The sequence below is a fragment of the Aethina tumida genome, chromosome 1, assembly GCF_024364675.1.
Source record: "Aethina tumida isolate Nest 87 chromosome 1, icAetTumi1.1, whole genome shotgun sequence".
NCBI classification, from domain to species: Eukaryota; Metazoa; Arthropoda; class Insecta; order Coleoptera; family Nitidulidae; genus Aethina; species Aethina tumida.
This window is the reverse complement of record NC_065435.1, coordinates 39,970,720-39,996,592: the sequence shown is the minus strand read 5'-3', so window position 1 is coordinate 39,996,592 and position 25,873 is coordinate 39,970,720. Positions and strand designations below refer to the sequence as shown.

The following is a 25,873-nucleotide window of genomic DNA, read 5'->3' as shown; positions in this document are numbered from 1 at the left end:
TTCAAAAATAAAATTGTATGATCAAAAAAGTATTAAATTAAGTAGTAAATTTAACAATAAGAATTAAAATTATGATTTTTTTAATATAAATTTAATATTAATATTTAATTTAATTTTTATTATTTTCCTTCTTTAACTTGTTGTTAGCAAACATTTGTATAATACAGTAGTAATTAATAAAAATTAACTAAAATAAATTGTATTCAACAATCAAAAATCTTTAAAATATTTAAATTGTGATTCTTTAATAATAAATGAATTGAACACTGTAATTGCTAAAAATATTTTTTAGAATTACAATATTCATCAGGTTCTTACTATCAAATATTCCAAATAAGTTCAAATTGTAATATGTTTCAAATAATCAATTATCGAAATATCGAAAAACTAGTTCCATATTGAGCATATTGTTAACCAAAATAACAAAAAAAAATAGGTTATTATATTTGTCAGACTCTAATAGGAGAAGTGTTTGTTAAAATTAAATTATCGAACTAATAAATCACGGTTATATTTAATGTTTTTGTAGTAATCAAATGTATGTTTGAAGGCACGTTTCGAACAATAAATAATCAGCATCGAGTCAAAAATTTACGATTCGTGGACCATTTTGCAGATGTTGTCAAAATTTATCACAGAAACATGAGATGTGTAAATACATCAGACATGTCCTAATCTCCCACGAATAACAAGCACACATTACAATTTTTGTTTGTTCGCATTCGTTTTACGAGACGGCCCCATAAAAAATTTTATTCAAATATTCGAGATAATCTTCAATCGGCTCGAATTTTATAACGTGCCAATTCATCTGATAATACACATTTTCTGTTGCGGGTCAAAGACCTTTTCGTTTATTGCAAATTAACTGCAATTTTTTCCTTATGCATCTTTTTTCATCGCGTTGACCTCTCGTTAAAATGAAAATTTTACCTGACTTTCAAATATTGACCAATCACTTATTTACGTGGCCGAAAATAGACGTGTAAGGTATCAATTGAAAATAATCACAATAAATTGAATTGAATTGAATTGAATTGAACCTGGCTTGAAATGCAAATCTATCGGTTCGATAAATATTGACACAACCTAAAAAACCATTACGGGCGTCTTGTGTTGCGGAGAAAAATCACAAAATACCAATGAAACATCCCATTGTCCCTAAACGTTGTTTGATCATCGATAAGCGAACAAATATTGATACGGCGTGAATTTCGGTGGATCCGCGAATGGACAAAAAGTGCGGGATGAATTTATTTTTAAAACGGATCGCGGGGAAATTTATGATCATTGCGGGATAGGATTGTGTAGTACGCAGTGTCGCTTCCACAGCTCCACCGTTCAGTGTTCCATTGTAGTTTGCCTTGTGAACTTAGTGATAACGTTTTAGAAACACGTTCAAATTGACGCGGTAAGTCAGATTCAATTTTTATTTTCATTATTATTATTATTATTTTTTTTTTCACTTTTATTTTATTTATTTTTTATCAATTATTTTACACCCAATCATACAAAATATTTTTTTTTGCCACTAAAATTTTTATTAATTTTTATTTGTGACTTTTATGGGCATTAATACAATTTTATTATACAAGTCTATTTTATAATTTATTTTTAAAAATTATGTACAAAATATCGATTTATGGTTTAGGAATTAAATTTTCTAATGGTTATATTTAAAATAAAATTGTCAAAAATGCCTTGTTAAAGGCAATTTACAATTTGCAATGCAAATTTTCTGCACTATACCGAAAATTTAAATATATAAAAGTCAAATTTCTAACTTTTGAATTACTTGTATATAATTTAGTTTTAATTTTAAATTTTTGCTATATTTATATTCAATGCAGGTTTTTTAAAAATGTATAAATTCTGTTCTTATTTTGTCACAACTTTTAAAATTTATTAACAAAAATCTTATATAAAAATATATCAAATTTAAATATGCTGAAAACAAATAATACACTTAAAGAAAAAAATACAATTTAATTATATATAAAGTGAAATTCTTAGTGTTGTATTATTTGTTTAAAATTTCAATTTATTTTTAAATATTTAAAATATTTACATTCAATAAAAGTAAACTTTCTTACAAAAATAGCTTCAACATTACCTGTATATTTAAAACAGAATAATTTAAAAACTTAAATTTAAGTATAAATATTTTCAAAACGAATAAAGTAGTAAAAATATATAATAAATTAAAATTAAAAAATATATAAATATACTTCTAAAATAAAAAATTACTGCAATTCATTTTAAATGTAAATTTATATACAAAAAATGTACTAGAAAAAAAAAATAATAATAAATAAATTAAAAAATAAAAAAATATACACTTTTAAAATAAATTATTTTTAAAATACACTAAGATCATATAAAATGTCAAATTCTTATTATTTGACTAAAATTTTATTTTGACTTTTTTTTTTATATTTAATATATTGTCATTAAATAAAGAAAAATTCAAGAAAAACTGTATATTTCAATAATAATTTAAAATTTTTTAAATTGAATTGAAAATAATTAAGTTAACTATTTTTAAAATGAATTATATATTGTTAAGGAAAAAACAACAATAAATTAAAAAATAAATACATTTTAAATTTGTATACAAAAATAATGAAGTTTAAAAATTATTTAAACGAATATAGTGGCAAAAATAAATAATATAATAAATAGAAAAATATGTATAGAAAATTATATACATACTTTTAAAATAAAAAGTCAAAGACTTAGCTTTGTATTATTTGGCTAAAATTTTGTTTTATGTTATGGTTTATAAATTAATAACAATTAATGTTATTATTATAATTATAATAACAATTAATTTCGTTAAATATTTCTTAAATGTATTTATAAAAACTAAAATAAATCAAGATAAACTATTTAATATTTTATATTTTAAGTTTTTGAGAGTAAAAAAGTTATGTGAATTAATTTTTATTTTTTCTATTAAACTATGTTTATATATAACTTTTATATATAAAAAGATTATATTTTTTATGTATTGTTAAATTTTGTAATTCATTAGTACTTTGCTAAAGTTTCTATCATTTTAATATTTCACTAATTTGGATAATAATCACTACATTAAAAAATTAATAACTTCAAACATGTATGGCAAAAATTGCCAAATTAATTGGTAAATTTAACAAATATTTAAAAAAAATTAATCTCATAATAATTAATATTATTATAATTATAATAACAATTTATTTCGTTAAATACTTCTTAAATGTATTTACAAAAACTAAAATAATTCAAGATTAAGTATTTATCAATCAATTAAAAATTTAAATTTATTAATTTTTTGAGAGTAATAAAAATAATAAATTTTAAAATTATTTTTTAGTTTTTTTATTAAAATATGTTTATTTATAACTTTTATGCATAAAAAGATTTTATTTTTAATGTATTGTTGAATTTAGTAAATCATTAGAATATTATGTTAAGTGAAAGTCTCTATTATTTCAGTATTTCACTAATTAAAAAATTAATAATTTCTTTCTCTTTGTGTGGGCAAAAATTGGCAAATTAATTGGTAAATTTAATAAAAATTTAAAAAAAAAATGTAATTTTATACATAAAATTTATAAATAAATTTATTTTATTAAATAAATTGTAATTGTCTATGTTATTTCAATATTTCACTAAATTTCACAATAAATTTAATAAATAATTTTTATTACCTTTCTTATAATAACAATAATAAATTATTATTTTTTAAATTTATTATAATAAATAATTTTTATTACTTTTCTTCTTATAACTTATTGTTTTTTAAAAATTATAACATGAATAATAATATATTGTAGTTTTTTAAAATTACATTGGACGCCAAACTAATAAGAAAACATTCAATTCATCATCGTAATTATTGATATTAATTAAAGCCGGAAGCACTAATAATACCCAATATTAAGCACGTTTCAAATTTAATTAAGATAATAAAAAACATCCGACAGTCTGAACATCTCAAAACCAATTAAATCTAAGTAGTTTTAACGCTTGTTAAACCTATTTTTTCATCATTTAACTGATTCCCTGCGCTTTTATCCAATATTTAATTTCCAAATAGATAATAAGACAAGTTGGCAAATAAACTAATTATATGTACATTACCTAATGTCGCTTCTTTTAAAAAAAAAGTATGCCGCTACAGGATAAATATTTACGTATTAAATGAATCATTTGTTCTTATTAAATGACTCGTTTCCTTAATAATTCATGTTCTTATCGATTTGTTAATTGAATATCTCGGTTGGATGCAAGAATTCAAAACATTTCGTGGAAAAGTGCAAGTGTGATATCATCGGTCCCGATTTTTGCGAAAATTTTATAGAACACGCTCGTAAATTTGATAAAAGCGAATGGATTATGCATATATTTCAATGACGCAATTTGAATGTGCCGAAGGACACGAGATCTCTATTAAAATTTATAATTTCGTTTTCGAATCGATTGTGTGCATCGTCATCAACTTTGGTATCAAGTTAAAAAAAACTCGTTGTTTTTTCTGATTTTGAATCGTGTCAAGTGATAATTTTTCATTTATATAGACTATAGAATTTCTTTTATTTTCCAGTGACCCAATATTCGTAACGATAAAATCACAATCCATCAATAATAAAACAGCCTTGATGTAATCTTGCACAACGTTTTATCTGCAATTCGTACGAAGAAATTGCTGTGGAAAAAGTGCATGGTTATTAAACTCGGGCGCGATTTTATTATCCAGTTATTTAGTTCAATTGAGTTGTTGATTTAAAAAATCGTTAATTCGTTCGTTTTAGTGTTTACATTGCTATTGACTTTTTAATGGATCAAGATTGTGCGTGTGTGCGTCTTAATAAGTTTATGTGGTTAATTCACGAAGCAACGTTCTCATAAATACAAAACGAGAGTTTAATGTAAATGATTTAACGTGTCGTTCTGCACAACAGTTTTTGGCGAAATTTCGGCGATCGTCCGATAAAACAAAAAATTTTCCAACCAAGTTGAAAGGCAAACAGGAAAAAATCGCCACCTCGGTTCCTCCTGGTCCAGACTACAATGGATTTCAGTGTGCGACAAATCTTTAAATATACTATATATATCGTTCGTTCATTCATTCGACAAGATCTGTCGGCACTTTTCATGTTAGAGTTGCAAAACGCCCGACATTGAAAATGATATTCTTCAAATTGTATTGTTGCCACGATTCATGCACAATTCATGAGCTGATAACTCATTCAGATTAAGTCCAGATCGACATTGACATATTTTCTTAAACTGTCCAGTCAGCAATGACAATTCATTGGTAATCTGATTCAGTTTTTTCCCTTGTAAGTCAACGATTAATGGACGCAATCAAGTTTTAAATGATGGAAATTAAAATTACAGTGAATTATAAAATAACATAATAATAATAATAATGATAATATTTAAAAAGTAATCAAATATTTAAAATTCCAATACTACAATCAATAAAAATCACGTATTTTATATAAATAGTTTATTTCTTATTATATATTTTATATAAATAGCTTATTTCTTATTATTTTTTGTTTATTAAAAAAATGTAAAATTTTCAAAATACTTTAAAATTATTCAGTATTTAAGTATTTGACAGTTGTTACATTAATTATATATTTATAAAATATTCAGTAAAATTGTCTTATAGAATATGAAATATTTTACTTTAGGAATTTTTTTTTAATTTTATGAGAATAGTTTATTTATTGTTAAATATTGTAAGTTTAAGTTGACTCCTCTTTTTTATTTAAATGCTTTTTTGTTTTCAGATTTTTATTTTTTATAAAAAAATTAAATCATATTGAGTAAAATTTTTCTTATATTTTAAAATTTATTGAGTATTCAAATATTTGATCATTGAATGTAAGAGATAAATGGCTAAAAATTAATTAAATGACAATTTTTAACAAAAAACAATGTTTTAAAAATATTCAATAAAATTTTCTTATAAAATTTTAAATATGTCTTACTTTTAGACTTTTTTTTTTACTTTGTGAAAATATTTTAAATTATTTAAGAAATACAGATACTATTTTTTTTTTTTAATTTTAATGTGACAAATTGTTTCTTTTTTTTAAATTTTTTATTATTTATTTGTTGTTAAATTTTAAAATTTATATAGTTTCCAATTTTTTAAGAGTTCAAATACAACAAAATAATCAATAAATTTATTCATTTCTCATTTATCATTTATGTTTTTCATTTTTAAGTTTAAGTGGACTCCTCTACATTTTAAATAAATAACAAGTTTTAACATAAATTATATGTTTTACTTTTAGACATTTTTTTTTAAATTTGTGAAAGTGTTTTAAATTATTTAAGGAATACAGACACAATTTTTTTCAAATTTTAAGGTGTCAACTTATTTTTCTTTATTTTTTACGAAAATTATTTATTTATTGCTAAATTTTAAAATTATTATAGTTTCCAATATTTTAAGAGTCCAAATACAACAAAATAATCAATAAATTTCTCATTCATCATTTGTTTTTAAAATTTATAAAGTTTAAGTAGAATCCTCTACATTTTTTATATAAATTTTATTGGATTTTAGATTTTTATTTTTTGTAAAAAAATTTATCATGTTGAGTAAAATTTTTCTTATATTTTAATATTTATTTTGTATTTAAATATTTGGCAATGTAAAAGATAAATGAATAAAAATTAGTTAAGTAACAATTTTTAACATAAATTATGTTTTAAAAAATTCAATAAAATTGTCTTATAAAATTTTAAATATGTTTTACTTTAAAACATTTTTTTAAATTTGTTAAAGTACATTAAATTATTTAAGGAATATAGACACTATTTTTTCAAATTTTAAGGTGTCAACTTATTTTTTTTTTATTTTTTACGAAAATTATTTATTTATTGTTAATTTTTAAAATTTTATAGTTTTTTTTAAGTTAATTTTTCAAGAGTCCGAATACAACGAAATAATCAATAAATCCATTCATTTCTCATTTTTTATTTTTAAAATTTATAAAGTTTAAGTTGACTCCTCTACATTTTTTATTTAAATAGTTTTTTGTTTTTTGATTTTTATTTTTTATGAAAAAATTATATCATATTAAGTAAAATTTTTGTCTTATAGAATTTTAAATATGTATTACTTTTAGACATTTTTTTAAAATTTGTTAATGAATTTTAAATTATTTAAGGAATACTATTTTTTTTTAAATTTTAAGGTGAAAAATAATTTTTTTTACGAGTATGATTTAATTGTTGTTAAATTTTTATATTTTCCATTTATTTAAGAGTCCAATTCAACGAAATAATCATCAATTCATTCCTTTTTCATCCATCATTTTTGTTTTTTATTTTTAAAATTTATTAAGTTTAAGATGACACCTCTACATTTTTTTATAAGTAGTTTATTTGTTTTTAGATTTTTATTTCTTATATGTCTTAAAAATATTTCTACCTCTTTTTTTAGATTTTGATAATGAGTTGTAAATTATTTAAGGAGTACAGATATATTTTTTATTTTAAAGTGATATAAATTAAACTTTTCATGTTTTTTTGAAAATTGTTCATTTTTTATTATATTTTATAATTTTATATTATTAAGTTACTTAAGAGTTCAGTATTCAGATAATTTTTAAATAAATGTATAACAAATAATAATAACATTAATATTAATATATAATAATTTTTAAAATTGCTTCCGATTCAATTCACAGCCCAAAATAACGGAATAATAAATAAAAATCGCTTCGATTAGAATATTTTTACATAAATGGCGCATTCGCCAATATTCAGAGCAAATTGTTTAACATTAACGTTATTGAGATCGTTGACACCCACTGACACAACATAAAATAGACCAACAAGACTTTTATCAATATAATAAAAATTTATGTCAACTTTTACGCTGCCCAAGCGACTACGTCACATCGAAATGCAACACACAAACAAGATTACAGCCAAACAGCTGATTTCGAATAACAATAATAATGACTAACCTCGTATTTTTCACATATTGCACGTTACAAGTTACATTATTTTTTTGGCAGCTTAATTTAGCGGTGCAACGCTTTATTTTTGTTTTTTTCAATTATTTTTAAACCAAACAACATTCTAGGTCGCGTTCAATGAGTAACGAGACAAATTAAGCAGATGCCTCACATCAAAGTGCAATGTTGAAATTTTTAATAATAATAAATATGCACCGGCCAAGTGAAATGGATCAAGTTCGTTTATAGATAATTTAAGGACTGCCACACGACGAAACTGTTGATTTCTCAACCGGCGTTATAAATCTTGACACATACGAAAGCGTGTTTTTAGATAAGAAATCCGCGGTAAATTTATCGACTAGCACTTGAACAATTTATTTGCCGTCTAAAATATGTCCATATTAGTCAATGTTAATTGATATGAATATTACTTATTGAAATTTACGGTACAATTCATCATTTCCAATGGTTATTATAGGTGCGGTAATCAAGGTTAATTATATTTAAATTAATTATTAAATTTAGACCTTTACACTGTTATCGTCTTAATTAGGAACACTTCCCAGAATAGCATAAAATTTGAGTCGAAGTGTAAGTACATGCGAACTTGGTCAACTTAAACAGTGACTTGTTTAAGTAAAGAGGAAATACACAAATTATTATTATAATTATAAATGTACAGGGTGGGCAAATAATGGAGGTCGTCTGCCACACTTATTAATAAAGCAGGAATAGAAGAAGAAGTAGGTACTAATAAAAGTGACTTTGAATTGAACACATTTTTAATTTGAAACATTGAAAAATAAACACTATAATAATTTGTTAAATGTTCTTCAAGGATTTTAAAAAAAAAACATTTTATTATAAATTGTCACTTAAATGTAGTGCCTGAACAAAGATATCATCCATAAAATTGGCCCTGAAAGATGAAACATATATTTCATATAAAAAATAATTTTCATCCTATCTAATGTCTCAAAAATATTTGAAAAAACAGTCCGTACGCCTTTATTGATATTATTGTTACAATATCGTTCAACATTAACTAACTTAACAATGTTTACTGAATATGTGTCAAGTGAAATAGATAAAGGTGTTAAAGGATTGACCACTTTAAGTCGAAATACCTTTGGTACACCCTGGGGTGCCACAGGGATCCAATGTTGGACCCCCTCTTTTTCTTCTATTCATTAATGATTTACCATTGATCACTTATATTGTTTGTGAATGATTTTTGTTCAATTCAATGGTATTTCTGATTGTGAGATTTTACAACTGTAAATCTTGATGTTGTGTGAATGGTGTGCAAAAACAATATAAATATTAATATGTCTAATTGTATTAGTTGATCTTTCACTTGTAGAATCAAACATATTGTGTGTAATTATAGTTTACAACTTACACAACTTTTTGTTTCCTTTCTCTCGTAACATCTCCTAAAAAAAAGTGTTGTTAATACATTAAATTCCAAACATTATAATACTTTGTAATTTTAATTTGAATGAACAAATATCGATGAACTTTCTTTTTTCACAACAAAAAAACTATTCTAAATTGTCATTTACATCAATGATGATTCTCTCTAAATATTCGACTCATATAGTTAGTATAAAACAACATAGAATAAATTAATATTATTTTAACAATAGTTCATATTAAATAAACTGGGTATGGCTATAATATTTTCATTTTAAAAAGTTCCTATAATATTAACCACCACTGTATATTTAGTTGGGCAAATATATTATTTTTTACCATATTTTTCTCGTAACATTTCCTAAAAAAAGTATTGTTAATACATTAAATTCTGAATATTATAAAACTTTGTAATTTCAATTTGATTGAACAAATATTGATGAACTTAATATATAAAGAAAAAAATAGATTTTATACCCATTTCTACATTACTCAAATTTTGTTATTTTAATTTTTTTTATTTCCTCTCAAAGTCTTCAAAGATTTTTTCATAAAAAAAACTATTCTAAATTATCATTTACATCAATGAAATGATTCCCTCTAAAAATTCGACTCATATAGTTAATATAAAATAATATAGCGTAAATAAATATTATTTTAACAATAGTTCATATTAAATTAACTGGGTATGGCTATAATATTCTCATTTTAAAAGTTCCTATAATATTGACCACCACTGTATATTTAGTTGGGCAAATATTTTATTTTTTACCATATTTTTCTCGTAACATCTCCTAAAAAAAGTGTTATTAATACATTAAATTCAAAACATTATAAAACTTTATAACTTCAATTTGATTGAACAAATATTGATGAACTTAATACATAAAGAAAAAAAAAATAGATTTTATACCCATTTCTGCTTTACCTAAATTTTGTTATTTTAATTTTTTTATTTCCTTTCAAAGTCTTCAAAGATTTTTTCACGAAAAAGAGTATTCTAAATTATCACTTACATTAATGAAATGATTCCTTCTAAATATTCGACTCATATAGTTAGTATAAAACAACATAGAGTAAATTAATATTATTTTAACAATAGTTCATATTAAATTAACTGGGTATGGCTATAATATTCTCATTTTTAAAAGTTCCTATAATAATGACCACCACTGTATATTTAGTTGGACAAATATTTTATTTTTTACCATATTTTTCTCGTAACATCTCCTAAAAGAAGTGTTGTTAATACATTAAATTCTGAACATTATAAAACTTTGTAATTTCAAATTGATCGAACAAATATTGATAAACTTAATATATAAAGAAAAAAATAGATTTTATACCCATTTCTACATTACCCAAATTTTGTTATTTTAATTTTTTATTTCCTTTCAAAGTTCAAAGATTTTTTTTATAAGAAAAAACTATTCTAAATTATCTCTTTGTAATTTAAATTTAATTGAACAAATATTGACGGACTAGTATATAAAGAAAGAGTTTTTTATCAATATTATAGATTTTATACTCCTTTTACGTCATCCAAATTTTGTTATGTTAATTTTTTTGACTTTTTTGAAATGATTTTTGATGAAATGATTCCCTCTAAAAATTCGACTCATATAGTTAGTATAAAATAACATAAACTAAATTAATATTATTTTAACAATAGTTCATATTAAATTAATTGAGTGTTAGTAACACATTAAACTCTGAACATTGTAATACTTTGTAATTTCAATTTCACTGAACAAATATTGATGAATTTAATATATAAAAAAAGTTTTTTTATTAATATTATAGATGTAACACTCATTTTTACATCACCCAAATTTTTTATCTTAATTTTTTGGTTTCCTTTCTAAATTTTCAAAGATTTTTTCACACAGAAATACTATTCTAAATTATTATATATTCTGAAAATTATAAAAGTTTGTAATTTTAATTTGATTCAACAAATATTGATGAACTTAGTATCTAAAGAAAGGGTTTTATTATTGATATAATAGATTTTATACCCATTTTTACATCACCCAAATTTTGTTATCTTAATTTTTTTGTTTCCTTATAAAGTCTTTCAAAGATTTCTTCCAAAAAAAAAAAACAATTATTCTAAATTATCACTTACATCAATGAAATGCTTCCCCATAAGAAATCGACCTAATATAATTAATATTTTATTGAAATGATCGGAGTTCAAGGTGCCAAACAAAAATCGATTGAAAATTCAGACAAACACAAAAACAATTAGCGACCGTTTACACGTAAATGATGAATACGTAAAACGCATCCCTGGGAACGTTTCAAACGCAATAAAACCCCGCCGAACAATGGATTTATTGTTGATGGTTTTTCGCGCCGCGATATGAGGCAATTACAATACTTTTAACGGCCACTAAACTCTTATTGATTCCGGTAATCGATCTTTGTTTATGCAAGCGATCCGAGCCGTCCTAAACCGTTTCTTATCGTCCGTATTTATTGGACGCCCACGCCGCCGCACATAAAACACGGATCTGTTTGTGTGAATTTAATTGGTTTTCGCATTTGATTTTAAACGAGTTTCGTCGAGACGCCAAACAATTTTCGAACGGCCGCCGTAATAAAAGTGCCGGACGGTTGGCTCACTTCAAAACCGACTTTTTCACGCCCGCCTTTCTACCGGTTAATAGGTTTGTTAATTTTTTTTAACAACTATACAAATAATAAAGTGCCAGAATTCCGTTTCGTTTCGTTGTTGTGTAAATTTGTTTGAAGACACACGTAAACCCATCCAAGGCTGTTGTGGTGAAATCTCCTCGGTCGGTGATCGAATAAGATTGCAATTCGAAATGGTGGACGAGGCACGCGTACAATGAAAAATTAGCACGTGTGTCCTACCTCTCCCTAAAACGCGGAGTCAGCGTTCAATTAAAATGCATCGGCCGTTGCAAAAATCCTGTTTACGTGACCGAAGATGCTCACCGTCCGGCGACCGCGACTGCGTCATGCAGAATTGGCAGAACACACAAAGAACACACTGTATACAATCATGTCGGTCAATACTTCTTGTATTAAAAATAATTCTGTTAGCTACAAATCAAAAAACTAAATATTCAACTGGTAAAAAGTAGAGGAACTTTTCACTAAATGTCATTAATCTCTACAAAATCCACAATAATTTTTAATTTTTCAGTATATACCAAAGTAAACTGAGTTAATATAATGCCTAATGGAATGAAATTATTTCCCCAATTAAAATTACGATTGTATCGTTCTTTCAATCCGATGAGAGAAAAATCAATATCACTCGATTGTAATGCATGTTTTACAACAATTTTCAAGATTTGGTAATGTGGGAGGAAAAAATAAAACTGGAAGACCAAAAAAAAACTAACAGGTTTCAGGATAAACAAATTTTATCCCACTTCAAAAAAGATCCTTTCCTGAGTTCCAGCAAAGTAAAAGGTCTACTTGAGACACAACTTGGAATTAATGTTTCTCATGTGTGAAAGTCAGTCAAAAAACCACTACTGTCAGAGAAGAACAAACGAGCTAGAGTTGAGTTTACCAGGTCCCTTTTACACTGGACTTTAAATGATTGGAAACGATGGAAGCGATCTGGAGTGATGAAATCAAGTTTAATCTGGTTAGCAGTGACGGGATTTTGTATGTAAGGTGATCTATTCATAAAAAGTTTAACCCAAAGTTTACATCAATGAAATGATTTCCTCTAAAAATTCGACTCCTAAGTTAGTATAAAACAACATAGAGTAAATACATTATTTTAACAATAGTACATATTAAATTAACTGGGTATGGCTATAATATTCTCATTTTAAAAGTTCCTATAATATTGACCACCACTGCATATTTAGTTGGGCAAATATATTATTTTTTACCATATTTTTCTCGTAACATCTCCTAAAAAAGTGTTGTTAATACATTAAATTCTGAACATTATAAAACCTTATAATTTCAATTTGATTGAACAAATATTGATGAACTTGATATATAAAGAAAAAAATAGATTTTGTACCCATTTCTACATTATCCATATTTTGTTATTTTAATTTTTTTATTTCCTTTCAAAGTTCAAAGAATTTTTTCATAAAAAAAAAACTATTTTATATTATCTCCTTGTAATTTAAATTTAATTGAACAAATATTGATGGACTAGTATATAAAGAAAGAGTTTTTTATCAATATTATAGATTTTATACTCCTTTTACGTCGTCCAAATTTTGTTATCTTAATTTTTTTGATTTTTTGGAAATGGTTTTTGATGAGATGATTCCCTCTAAAAATTCGACTCACATAGTTAATATAAAACAACATAGAGTAAATTAATATTATTTTAACAATAGTTCATATTAAATTAACTGGGTATGGCTATAATATTTTCATTTTAAAAGTTCCTATAATATTGACCACCACTGTATATTTAGTTGGACAAATATATTATTTTTTACCATATTTTTCTCTAAACATCTCCTAAAAAAAGTGTTGTTAATACATTAAATTCTGAACATTATAAAACATTATAATTTCAATTTGATTGAACAAATATTGATGAACTTGATATATAAAGAAAAAAATAGATTTTATACCCATTTCTACATTACCCAAATTTTGTTATATTATTTTTTTTTATTTCCTTTCAAAGTTCAAAGATTTTTTTCATAAAAAAAACTATTCTAAATTATCTCCTTGTAATTTAAATTAAATTTAATTGAACAAATATTGATGGACTAGTATATAAAGAAAGAGTTTTTTATCAATATTATAGATTTTATACTCCTTTTACATCATCCAAATTTTGTTATCTTAATTTTTTTGATTTTTTAAACTCTGAACATTGTAATACTTTGTAAATTCAATTTGACTGATTTGGTAATATGGAAGGAAAAAATAAAACTGGAAGAAAAAACCAACAGGTTTCAGAATAAACAAATTTTATCCCTCTCCAAAAAAGATCCTTTCCTGAGTTTCAGCAAAATAAAAGGTCTACTTGAGACACAACTTGGAATTAATGTTTCTTCAAAAACTGTAAGAGAAGACAGACGAGCCAGAGTCAGTTTACCAGGTCCCTTTTACATTGGACGAGCGATCTGGAGTGATGAAATCAAGTTTAATCTGGTTATGGGATTTTATATGTAAGGTGATCTATTCATAAAAAGTTTAACCCAAAGTTTACCATACTCACTGTTAAACACGGTGACAGGTCGGTAATGGTATGGGGCTGCTTTTCGGGTTTTGGAATGGGTCCTCTCCTTTGAATAAATAGTATCTTGGATCGTTTTATGTATAAAAAAATATTGAGGAACAACATGGTACCATATTCAGAAAAAAATATGTCACTAAAACATTATTTTCAACAAGATAATGACCCGAAGCTCACTTCAAAATATTTGAAGCAGTGGCTTTTAAGGGAAAAAAATAATGTTATGAACTGGCCATGTCGATTTCCAGATTTAAACTACATTGAAAATTTATGGGAGATAGTGAACAACAAAATAAGACACAAAGACTATAGTAATCAGCAAGATTTATTCGTGGTTCTGCAAGAGTCTTGGCAAAATATGGATCCAAATAATATTGACCATCTGTTGCTTTCCATAAAAAGAGGTGTTTGAAAGTTATTCATAATAATTTTCAAATATATTAGTGTAGAATTAATTAAAACACTAATTACAAATTATTTGTAGTAATAAAACTTAAATAGTATAAGTTGTTCCACTTTTTGCCAGTCCAAAACAAATAATCATCAGTAAAAGTAAACGCTTTATTTTTATTTATTGTTTGACTATATAATTGTTAAATTTATAAAGTTAAGTTAATTTTTAATATACATATACATTTTTTGAATATAACAACCAGGACAGAAATTACTTGAATTTTAAAAAAGTTGCCCCACTTTCTGCCAGTTCTGCATGTAAATCTCGACCGGGGTATTTTGAGGATCACATGCACCGAAAATATGCAAAAATCTCATAAAGAATGTGCCGGCACAATTTACGAGATGTATGTAATTAAATTATGATGGCCTGTAAATTGACTACAAAAACACAAGAGTGCTCTAATTGTCGTGACGTTATCCGTTCGTAAATGACAAAGGACAATAAAATGTCGAAATGTCGACATTATGTCATCTCTTAATAATTAATCCCCGTGGACATTGTAAACATTTCAGCGGCGAGAACTGTGGGAACACATTAATTTGATACATTAGTGAATTTATTTATTAATGTTCTTATATGGGATTAACGGTCGTGCACAACAAATAAATATGTAAAATATATTGCCACGAAGGTAGGTCATGGATTTGAAAATGACGCCGGACAATGAGATAAAATGGTGATTGTAATGGTGTCACGAAGCCGAATGAAAAAGTAAAAAATAAAAAAACGTCAAAACGTTCCTATTGCCGAGATAATGGTTGATTTAATCGATCGTGTTTGCTGCGAAACACAAACGAGACGCTTTAGGGGTATGCAAATACACGTTGAATAGACAGATCAAACTCTAATAAGAAAAACACATATCTAACTATTATTAATGCGATTAAAGATTTACAAAGTGTTTAACAATGGAAAAGTTAAAGTGTTAACATTGCTTCGTACTAATGGTAATTGTAAATATTTTTTAAATATTGTAATTGAATTTTTATTATCAACTGTGCTTATTACACGTTTCGTTTAATAAGGTTTGTTTGTTAAACTGTGTTTTTTGTAACTTAGTTTCTAAAATAGTTGTTTAAAATGTTTATCATATTAAATAGTTTGTAGCCAATGAAATTATAAAAGCTTTTTTAAGAACAGTAATTCTGTAATTGAAATTTTTCAGTACATTCTTTAAATATGAACCAATCTTTTTATTGATATGCAATAACATAAAATAAACATAAAAAAATTAGCTTTGGCCATTAAACATGAACATCTTATGGATTTAACAGTTGTTACTTTTAGTGAATGTTAAGTATTACATTCTTTAAATATAAATTTTGCTACAATAATGAATTTTTTATAATATGAACAGAAAAAAAATCTTGATTTGAATATAACAGTTTCCCAAAAACAGTATTTTTAATCAATTCAATTTTATAGACAATTTATAGCATATTAAAATACATTATTTAAAAATTATTCAAAAAACTAGTTCAGTTTTTTTATTTATACTGCTATTGAAATTTTTCAGAACATTTAATTTAATTTTATTGACAATTTATATGATTAAAATATATTATTTAAAAATTATTCAGAAAACTAGTTCAGTTTTTACTGCTATTGAAATTTTTAAGATCATTCTTTAAATATAAATTAATTTTTGGTATAATATATATATTATTTAAAAATTATTCTATATAAATCAATTCCTTTTTATTGACATTTATTAGAATTAGATTAGAAAAGTTTGATCAAGATTTACCAAACAACCTACAAAATTATGGCCAAATAGTGTTACAATAGTCCTCAAAAAACATTAATTCTACAATTGAAAATTTTCAGTACATTCTTTAAATATAAATTAATCCATTTATTGATAAACTATAACAAAAAATAAACATAAAAATATCTGCTTTGCTTATTAAATCAAGAAAATTATTTTTATTTTTATTTTTAACATTTATTTTTAGAGAATGTTAAATACAAGTATTACATTCTTTACATATATATTTTGTTACAATAAAGAATTTTTTCATTATTAGAACATTCAAAATCTTAATCTGAATACAATTTTCTCTCAAAAACTTTATTCTTTTAATTTAAGAGGCAATATTTAGTATAATATACATATTATTCAAAAATTATTCCATTTAAATCGATTCCTTTTTTTTTGGATTTTATTAGATTTGTTTCATTAAACATATTTGATTCTACAACAATGAATGTAAAAATATTTATTTATACATGGGTTTCAACAACTTTTATAAATTTTTAGTTTTATCTCACTTTTTTATAAATTAGTTCAAATGATTGCCAAGAAAAAGACTGACTTATCAACATTTATCAATAAACCTTCAAAATAATGGCCAAATAGTGTTACAAAAGTCCTCAAAAACCTTTAAATATGCAATTGAAATTTTTCTTCTTAACCTTATTAATTAATCCCTTTATTTATAAACAGTAACAAAAAATAATTATAAAAATATTTTCTTCGTCCATTCAATCATAAAAATCATTTAAATTTTTAACATTTGTAATTTTTAGTGAATGATAAATTAAGGTATTGCATTATTTAAATGTATATTTTACTACAATAAAGAATTTTATTATTATCTGAACATACAAAAATTTTGATTTGAATATAAATTTTTCCCAAAAACAGTCTTCTATCAATTTTATAGAAAATTTTTAGTATAATAGTTATTCCATATAAATGAATCAATCATTTATTGATATTTATTATTTTTTTCCATTAAACATATATAATAATATAACAATAAAAAGTGAACGATTTTTAGTTTTAATGAATGCTAAATAAAAGTATTTCAATTTTTTTTGTCGATACTGCTGCTTACTTTTTATAAAATAGTTTAATTGATTGCCAGGAAAAAAGTCTAACTTATCAAAACTTATCAAATAACCTACAAAATAATTATGAATCTACCGGATGGCCAAATAGTGGAGGTGGACAGCCATATCTCAGAAACTACTCATCGAATAGATATGCAAAAAGATATATTATCAATAAAAGTGCCCCTGAAAGAAATGTAGAACGTAGTTTGTTGCTAGGGAGCCTAATACCGTGGATTTATTAGAAAAAAAGGTTCTTTCTAATTTATAAGTTAAATACATTTTGTTGTTTATCTTGGAAACATTTGCCATATTTTTTATAAAAATTTTTTGTCATAAAAATAAGGGTGGCAGTATATTAAAAATTGAGTTTCTCATTTTTTTGTTTTCATTCAAATAATGTAATCTATTCGAAATTGTAACTTAAATCTAGTGCCTGAACTTACGACAGTCATCAAAATCTATCAACAATTAATTTAATTTAATTAAACTAATCTAATTTTTAAAATATTCTCTTTCATTAAATGAATCAATAGCCCCCCATTGTATTGACATTTGTTGGTTCAGCATATAAACGAAACAATTTCCATGCACCAAACAAAACAACGGATGAGATCAGTGGAAAACCTCAAAACACATCAATCAAAACGATCCGATTGAACCGTCACGGGAAAGGAATTACAATAAGATCAAGGTACGGGTATGTAAATCGAGAACAGCTGATTGGAAAGCCGAAAGATGACTTGGCAATGATATTGAAAACGTTTTGGCGGCACCCACCGTTTTAATATGCTTACGGTGGCGCGCGAGGTAAATAAAATTACGTAAACATTTATTTATTTGCCGCACATGAGGCATACGAAAAACGGGCCGGCTGATCCGAGGGTCTGGGTCTAAAGACGCTTCCCAAAATAGACGTGATGCCTGTTGACATTCCAACACCCATTAAAAATACCTTGTTACCTTCTACTCTGCGTTAATTGTCGTATTTATGCGTTCCTCATTGTTCTCCATTGTCTGTCGTAAAATTTTAATCGGCCTCCATCAAAGGCGCTTCTTTATTTTTATTCACAACTGCTCAAATGCTTGGTATAGTATTTTTTTCTAATGTGGGAATCCGTGTATCGTTTTTTTAAGAGATCTATTCAGTACATGGTTGAAAGTATTTTCTATGTATGGGTAAAAGTGTTGCTCAAAGGAATATGACAATGTTTCAGAAAATTGGAACAATATAAATCGAAAATAATCTTAATTGTTTTTTTTTTTTTTTAGTTTAATAATGTTATTTAATTTATATTAGATTATGTAAATATTTACACTATTTTTTAATCTATTAGTCATTGGAACTTACACTTAAATAATAATTTAGAACAACATATATTTTTTGAAAAAAAAAAAATACATTAATAAATTGTATGAAGTGATCATGACGTTCTATAAAATATAGAATATAAATAAAAGAATTTTAACTATTTAAAAAGTTATTGACTTTTGTTCAGCCAAATTGAATTTACAGAGTGTTATCTTTTTCAGTTTTGAACTTATTACCAATACTTTATTTTATAAGAGACAGCAAGAAATTATGGCAAATGTTCTCAAATGTTTTAAATGTAGCTTTAATTGGTAAATTAGGAAAAAAAAAAATAATTTCTGAAAAATATTGGTCTTAGGTCCCTTGAAGGTCATCTTAAAAACTTAAAAATATATGTTTCTACATTTCTTTCGGGGGCCACTTTTATTAGTGATTTTTTTTCTATATGTATTTAATTAGTAGTTTATATAACCGACAACCTTCACTATTTGGTCATCAGGTGCATTCATAATTATTTTGCCTCTAATTCTTTTGTTACATGTTTAACAGATTTTGAATGCACAGCATTTACCATATGTGATAATTTAGAATAGCTTTTATTTAAAAAAGAAAATAATTGAAAAGATTGGAAGAAAAAAAAAACAACAATTTTAAAGTGTGGTCATATCAATTTTTCTAGTGATTAGCATAAAAAAGATATAAATAGAGACAGATAAAAACACATTTTTTAGATATGTAGTTTATTAACTTCTGTTCAGCCAAATTGGGTTTACAGATTCTTTCAGAATTTAACTTGTTACCAACACAATAACAAAAAATAATCATAAAAATTATTTAGATTTTTAACATTTGAAATTATTAGTGAATGTTAAATTAAAGTATTACATTCATTAAATATACATTTTACTACAATAAAGAATTTTTTTTATTATCTGGACGTACAAAATAAATAGAGGTTGATAAAAAACATTTTTTTAGATAAGTTGATCAACTTTTATTCAGCCAAATTGGATTTACAGGATGTTTCATAATTTAACTTGTTACCAAGATTTTATTTTAGAAGAGACAGCAAGGAAAATCTGTTGAAAATATCACAAACTTTGTTAAGATAACTAGTCAAATTTTTTTTAGATATGTAGTTTATTAACTTCTATTCAGTCAAATTGAATTTACTGATTTTTTCAGAATTTAACTTGTTACCAACATTTTATTTTAGAAGAGACAGCAAGAGAATATGATGAAAATATCACAAACTTTGTTAAGATAACTAGTCAAATATATAATAATAAACAATAACAAAAAATACTCATAAAAGTCATTTAGATTTTAGTTTATAATTTAGTTTAGTTTGTAATTTTTAGTGGATGTTAAATTAAAGTATTACATTCATTAAATATACATCTTACTACAATAAAGAATTTTTTTATTATCTGAACATACTAAATAAATAGAGACAGATAAAAACACATTTTTAAATATGAAGATTATCAAGTTCTATTCAGCCAAATTGAATTTACAGATTTTTTTATAATTTAACTTGTTATCAACTCATTATTTTAGAAGAGACAGCAAGGAAAATATGTTGAAAATATGATAAACGTTCTCAAGATAAATAGTCAAATGTTTATTGGTAAATTAGGAAGAAAATAATATTTACTTTAGTATCTAGTCATAGTGAAGTTATAATTTAGAATGGTTTATATTTTTAAAAAAATCTTTGAATGTGTATTTGAAAGAAAAATGACAAAATAAAATTTTCTAATTTGAAAGACTGGTCATACTGGTGTCTTTAATGACTGGTGTAAAAAAGGGTATAAAATATAGAAGATAGATAAAAAAATGTTTCTTTTGTCTTTTATCGAGACAAATTGAAGTTATTGAGTTTTAAATATATAAAATATTACAGCAAAATAATGTGATAAAAAGTATGGAAAATATTTCCAAGATAACTGATGGAATGTCTTAAGTACACTTTTAATTGATAAATTAGAAAGAAAATAATAATTTTAGTTTATACTTTGTTCTATACTTATTTGATCCACCAGGTACATTCATATTTACTTCTATTATTTGACAACTTTGTCTTCTTTAACCAGGTTAACGCAACAAATTCTCACTTTTTTCGTAGATAGAGAGTTGAAGGTGAAAATTAAGGACGGTTAAAAATAAAATGCATGCCATAAAACATAATTTTTATTAATTTCAATTTAAAATTTTAATTATTTACGACTTTTCACCGTTTTTGTGTCCTTAAGCATTGACAATGATGTAAATAAAATTCCAAGAAAGTGACATAATCCCATCAAATTCTCCATAAAATTAAACGATATCAAGTATCTTTTCGTTCCGATCAATAGATCATGTTCGGATAATTAACACCGGAGTCCGCTACTACGTAATGATATGCATATTAAGAACTAAACTCCGACTGAAAAGTAAGTATGCAAATCAAACAACAAACACATTCGGGTTGTATATATATAAAGACCGTAACATTGTTAACAATGATACTAATAGCATTTCCACACAAACGGTGCGTCCTCAACTCAAATTTTGTTTACTTTAATGCGAACGATAAACACTGAGCGTTAACGAAATCTTCGATTTACACTTTGAAGATTTCACGGTGTGGTAATTTCGGTGAATTTTTTTTTGCAGATGGGGAGGGTCCGGTGGCTGGAGAGTCTCGTTTTTCTCGTGTCTTTGACTGTGATATGTGCTCAAATAGACGATTTCTTCGATCTGCGTGGACCCTATTGCGAAACGAACAACGCCTGTTGCAACGGACGACAGGACCATTGTTCCGTGCCGATTTTAGGTAAGGCTTGATGATTCAACTGACAAGGGATGTGGTTGAAAACGTACGCACGTTGATAAAATGATATCTCTATGTTGTTGGTCGTGAATTATCTCTTCATCGCTAAACAACCGTAATTTTTTTGATAACCTAAAAACTAATGGTGTTTGTTCGGATTTAATTGTTTGGTTGAATAAATATGTCTGTGTTTAATTTGGTTGTAATAAGGAAATTGCATGATGTATAAGAGTTTCTATTTCCATATTTATTTATAAATGTATATATATACAGATAACGTAAACTAATTTAGTGCAGTTATGACGGTAATTAAACTAAGTAACTGCCTTTGATGAAATCTTCCTTTCTATTCTTGTAACCAACAAAAATAATTGAATAATTCACAAAATGTTTCCAGTTTTTTTTGTAGCAATTTTATGTGTTCTCAAACACTTAAGCTTACATAAAATTTTTATGTAGAATGTCGAAACAGAATTAACACTTGAAATTTTTAATTATTACTCATCTTTTATGTATTATGGTTTTATCTAAAAATATTTATTTATTTATTTATTTAATAAAAACAACCACCAAAATAAACATTTAAATGATGACACAAGTTTTTATAGAAGATAGCTACAACTATAAACTAAAAATTAATCAATAATTTTTAGAATTCTTTGTTATATTTCAAAAAAGTTAGATTTAAATGTATTTCTATTGAAAACAATTGTGAATATTTACAATAATAATAATTACAAAATATTGCTAGTTTTTCTTATGTTTTGGGGAAAGATTCGAAAACAAATTTTTTACATAAATTAAAAAATATATATACTACTTATTTTTTAATTGTTATTGTTTTGTATATAAACAAATAAGTTTTAAATCTAATATGTTTAATTAATTGAATTTCATTATCTATAGAATTTTCAAAAAATGCTTCAAATTTTACGGAGTAGTTCACTTAATTTATTCAGTTTGTCAAGAATGCAAAAAGGTACAAATTTGAAATTTTTATAACAATTATAACTTGATTTTGACTACTTTTTTAATTTATTTTGAAAAGTGACATCAACTGTGTTATTTTCAATGAAACATCCTGTATATTTTTGTATTTTTAAACTCTTTATATAAATCCAGATAAAATGGCTGTATCTTGTCTCTTACCTAAACCCAATACTTTTTGAGTTATTAGTATTTGTCGTAAACTTTTGACAGATGGTTTATCTAAAATGTCTGTAAAACCAAAATTTTTGATGCTGCAAAGTTTATTTTTGACATAAACGTTCACCAAGGACGATCCTGTAAGAAACCATGATTAGTACTTTACATTATACAGGTAGTTCGTAATACACATACTACACCTCATTACTTTATAATTGTTATAAAAATTTCAGATCAATACATTTTTTGTTCTCCACAAACTAAATATATAAATATATGTAAAATTTGAGTCACTTGATAAAAAGCCACCAAATACGTAAAACATTTAAATGATAATAAGTTTTTAAATATGAAAGCTAAATTAAAGGATGATGATTAACTTTTTTTTGGTTTTTATATCAACATTAAAGAATAACTGTTAGATAATTCTGACTTTTATTTTAAATTAAATAAATGTAGTCATATCATCAGAGCAAATAACGATTTTAATTATTAATTGTTATCTATGAATAAATGTAGATAATATATAATAATTATAAGACGTGATACTAGCTGAAACCTAAAAAATATTAAGGATTAAAAAAAAACCCTTTTTAATTAACGAAGACATGATGATTTTTTATGTATTATTTATTATTAGGGTTATTTTACCAATAATATGTAAAAGTTATTCTTGACTTGTAAATCTAGCATCTCTCCAGTTCAATAAAATTGTTAAATTTTCAGGCACACTTTGCTATTGTGACGACTTCTGCAATTCCACGGGCACACATTTCGACTGTTGCCCGGACTACTGGACGTATTGCAAGGGATTACCGTTGCCCACCACCTACGCACCGCCCACTACGACGAGACCGTCTGACCCCCTGCCGCTGCTATACTGTAGCCACAAGGGACAACAATACCAGCCACGTAAACCCTTCCAAGACAACTGTAATAGATGGTAGACGATTATCAGTTTCGATTTTTTGGGGGTATTTATGCATAAATAACGATTTTTTAGTGAGTGCACTGTATCGGGCACCAAGGCGATTCTGGAATGCGAGGACAATATTTGCTTGCAAGATGAACGCATCATCGAAACCGTTAACAGATCGCCCAATTATGGATGGACTGCTGCCAACTACAGTGAATTTTGGGGCAGGACTTTGAGCGATGGCATTTCATTAAGGTACTGCTAATTTAATTGTCAACTTATGCTCACCAATGTTTTTTCAGACTGGGCACCATCGAACCAAAAGAGGTGGTCATGAGGATGCAGCCGGTTATTAAAGTGTACGACCCAACGGCTCTGCCAAGATCGTTCGATTCTCTGGAGAAATGGCCCAGTTGGATCCTGCCCATCCAGGATCAGTTGTGGTGCGGTTCCTCCTGGGCCGTCTCCACCGCTTCCGTGGCGTCCGACAGGTACTCGATTATTTCACAGGGTCGTGAGAAGGTGCAGCTGAGTGCTCAGAATCTGTTATCTTGTGACATGAACAATATGAAAACTCGGGATGCCTGCAATGGAGGACATCTTGACAAGGCGTGGTTGTTCATTAGGAAATTTGGGTAAGTGGACGCTTTATATGGACTTTAGCAGTGTTAATTTATTTTTATGTTCCAGGCTGGTGGACGAAGACTGTTTCCCATACAGAGCTAAATACGAACATTGCTCCATCAAACGTAAGGGTAATTGGGCTGATGTTGGTTGCAGACCTTTTAATCCTGAAAGGAGACATAGATACAAAGTTAGTCCTGCTTACAGGCTACGTAATGAAACTGATATTATGTATGAAATCGAACAGTCTGGACCAGTGCAAGGTATAAGTTCACATTATGACCTCAAACATTTGTTAATGAGAGTTTTTAGCAACCATAAGGGTGTACCATGACTTCTTCTCTTACAAATCAGGAATCTACCAACATACTGATTTAGACCTCACTGAGCCAACCGGTTACCATTCAGTTAAAATTGTTGGCTGGGGTGAAGAGTACACTTCAACCGGTTTAAAGAAGTACTGGGTAAGTACAGTAAATCAACCAACAAAATCTGAAATAAATGTCATGTTTTTTTTTCTAACAGAAAGTAGCAAACAGTTGGGGTACCAAATGGGGTGAGAACGGTTATTTTAGAATACTCAAAGGAGTAAACGAATGCGACATTGAAACATTCGTAATTGGAGTCTGGCCCGAAATTGAAGGGAAAATTTTGACCACCCATCATGGACATTAATCGGTTTGTTTTATGCTAGTTTCTAATCCACATTCGAAATAAGTTCATTTTGTTTAGCTACAACTGTGTTCATTTAGTGTTTTTTTAGTTTCGTTTTATTTGCCATAAACTGCCAGTTTTTACTTAAATAATTCACATTATTTATTGACATTGTGATTGCTAGTTTGTAAAAAAAAAATGTTAGTGCAGGTGTTCAATGTAAAAATTGTAGGGTTAGATATATATTTTTGTATATTAATATTTTTCCAGTAACTTTCTCATCATCTTTACAAATAAAGTATTTTAAATTACAAAAACGTGCAATTTTATTTCTTTAATTATTAGCCACAATATCTTTTTATAGACATTTTGTTGTGGTTTATCATTTCACATCACACACAACTCAGTAAACAACATATTAATAATTGTCACTCAACAAGTAACTACCTCTTAACCTGATTAATCTTGACGTTATCACTTTTTTATATGATCCAGCTTCTTTATGTAATGTATTATTGA

The 25,873-nt window shown here is 25.7% G+C and overlaps 1 protein-coding gene across 1 annotated transcript; it reads left to right on the top strand.

Moving 5' to 3' along the window:
* The first annotated feature begins 1,254 nt into the window (after positions 1-1,254).
* On the top strand, positions 1,255-25,674 carry LOC109609520 (tubulointerstitial nephritis antigen-like). The gene is made up of 8 exons (XM_020026184.2): positions 1,255-1,411; positions 21,858-22,017; positions 23,887-24,103; positions 24,164-24,331; positions 24,379-24,711; positions 24,767-24,963; positions 25,013-25,164; positions 25,226-25,674. Exons 2-8 carry the CDS (start codon positions 21,858-21,860, stop codon positions 25,373-25,375), a joined length of 1,377 nt encoding a protein of 458 aa, XP_019881743.2. The 5' UTR covers positions 1,255-1,411; the 3' UTR covers positions 25,376-25,674.
* The last annotated feature ends 199 nt before the right edge of the window (positions 25,675-25,873 follow it).

What these genes read in the sequence shown, in the direction of transcription:
- LOC109609520 (XM_020026184.2), top strand. Translation starts at nt 21,858, where the DNA reads ATGGGGAGGGTCCGGTGGCTGGAGAGTCTCGTTTTTCTCGTGTCTTTG. An exon ending in TTGTTCCGTGCCGATTTTAG is followed by an intron (nt 22,018 to 23,886) that starts GTAAGGCTTGAT and finishes TTAAATTTTCAG; the next exon opens with GCACACTTTGCTATTGTGAC. An exon ending in TTGTTCATTAGGAAATTTGG is followed by an intron (nt 24,712 to 24,766) that starts GTAAGTGGACGC and finishes TTTATGTTCCAG; the next exon opens with GCTGGTGGACGAAGACTGTT.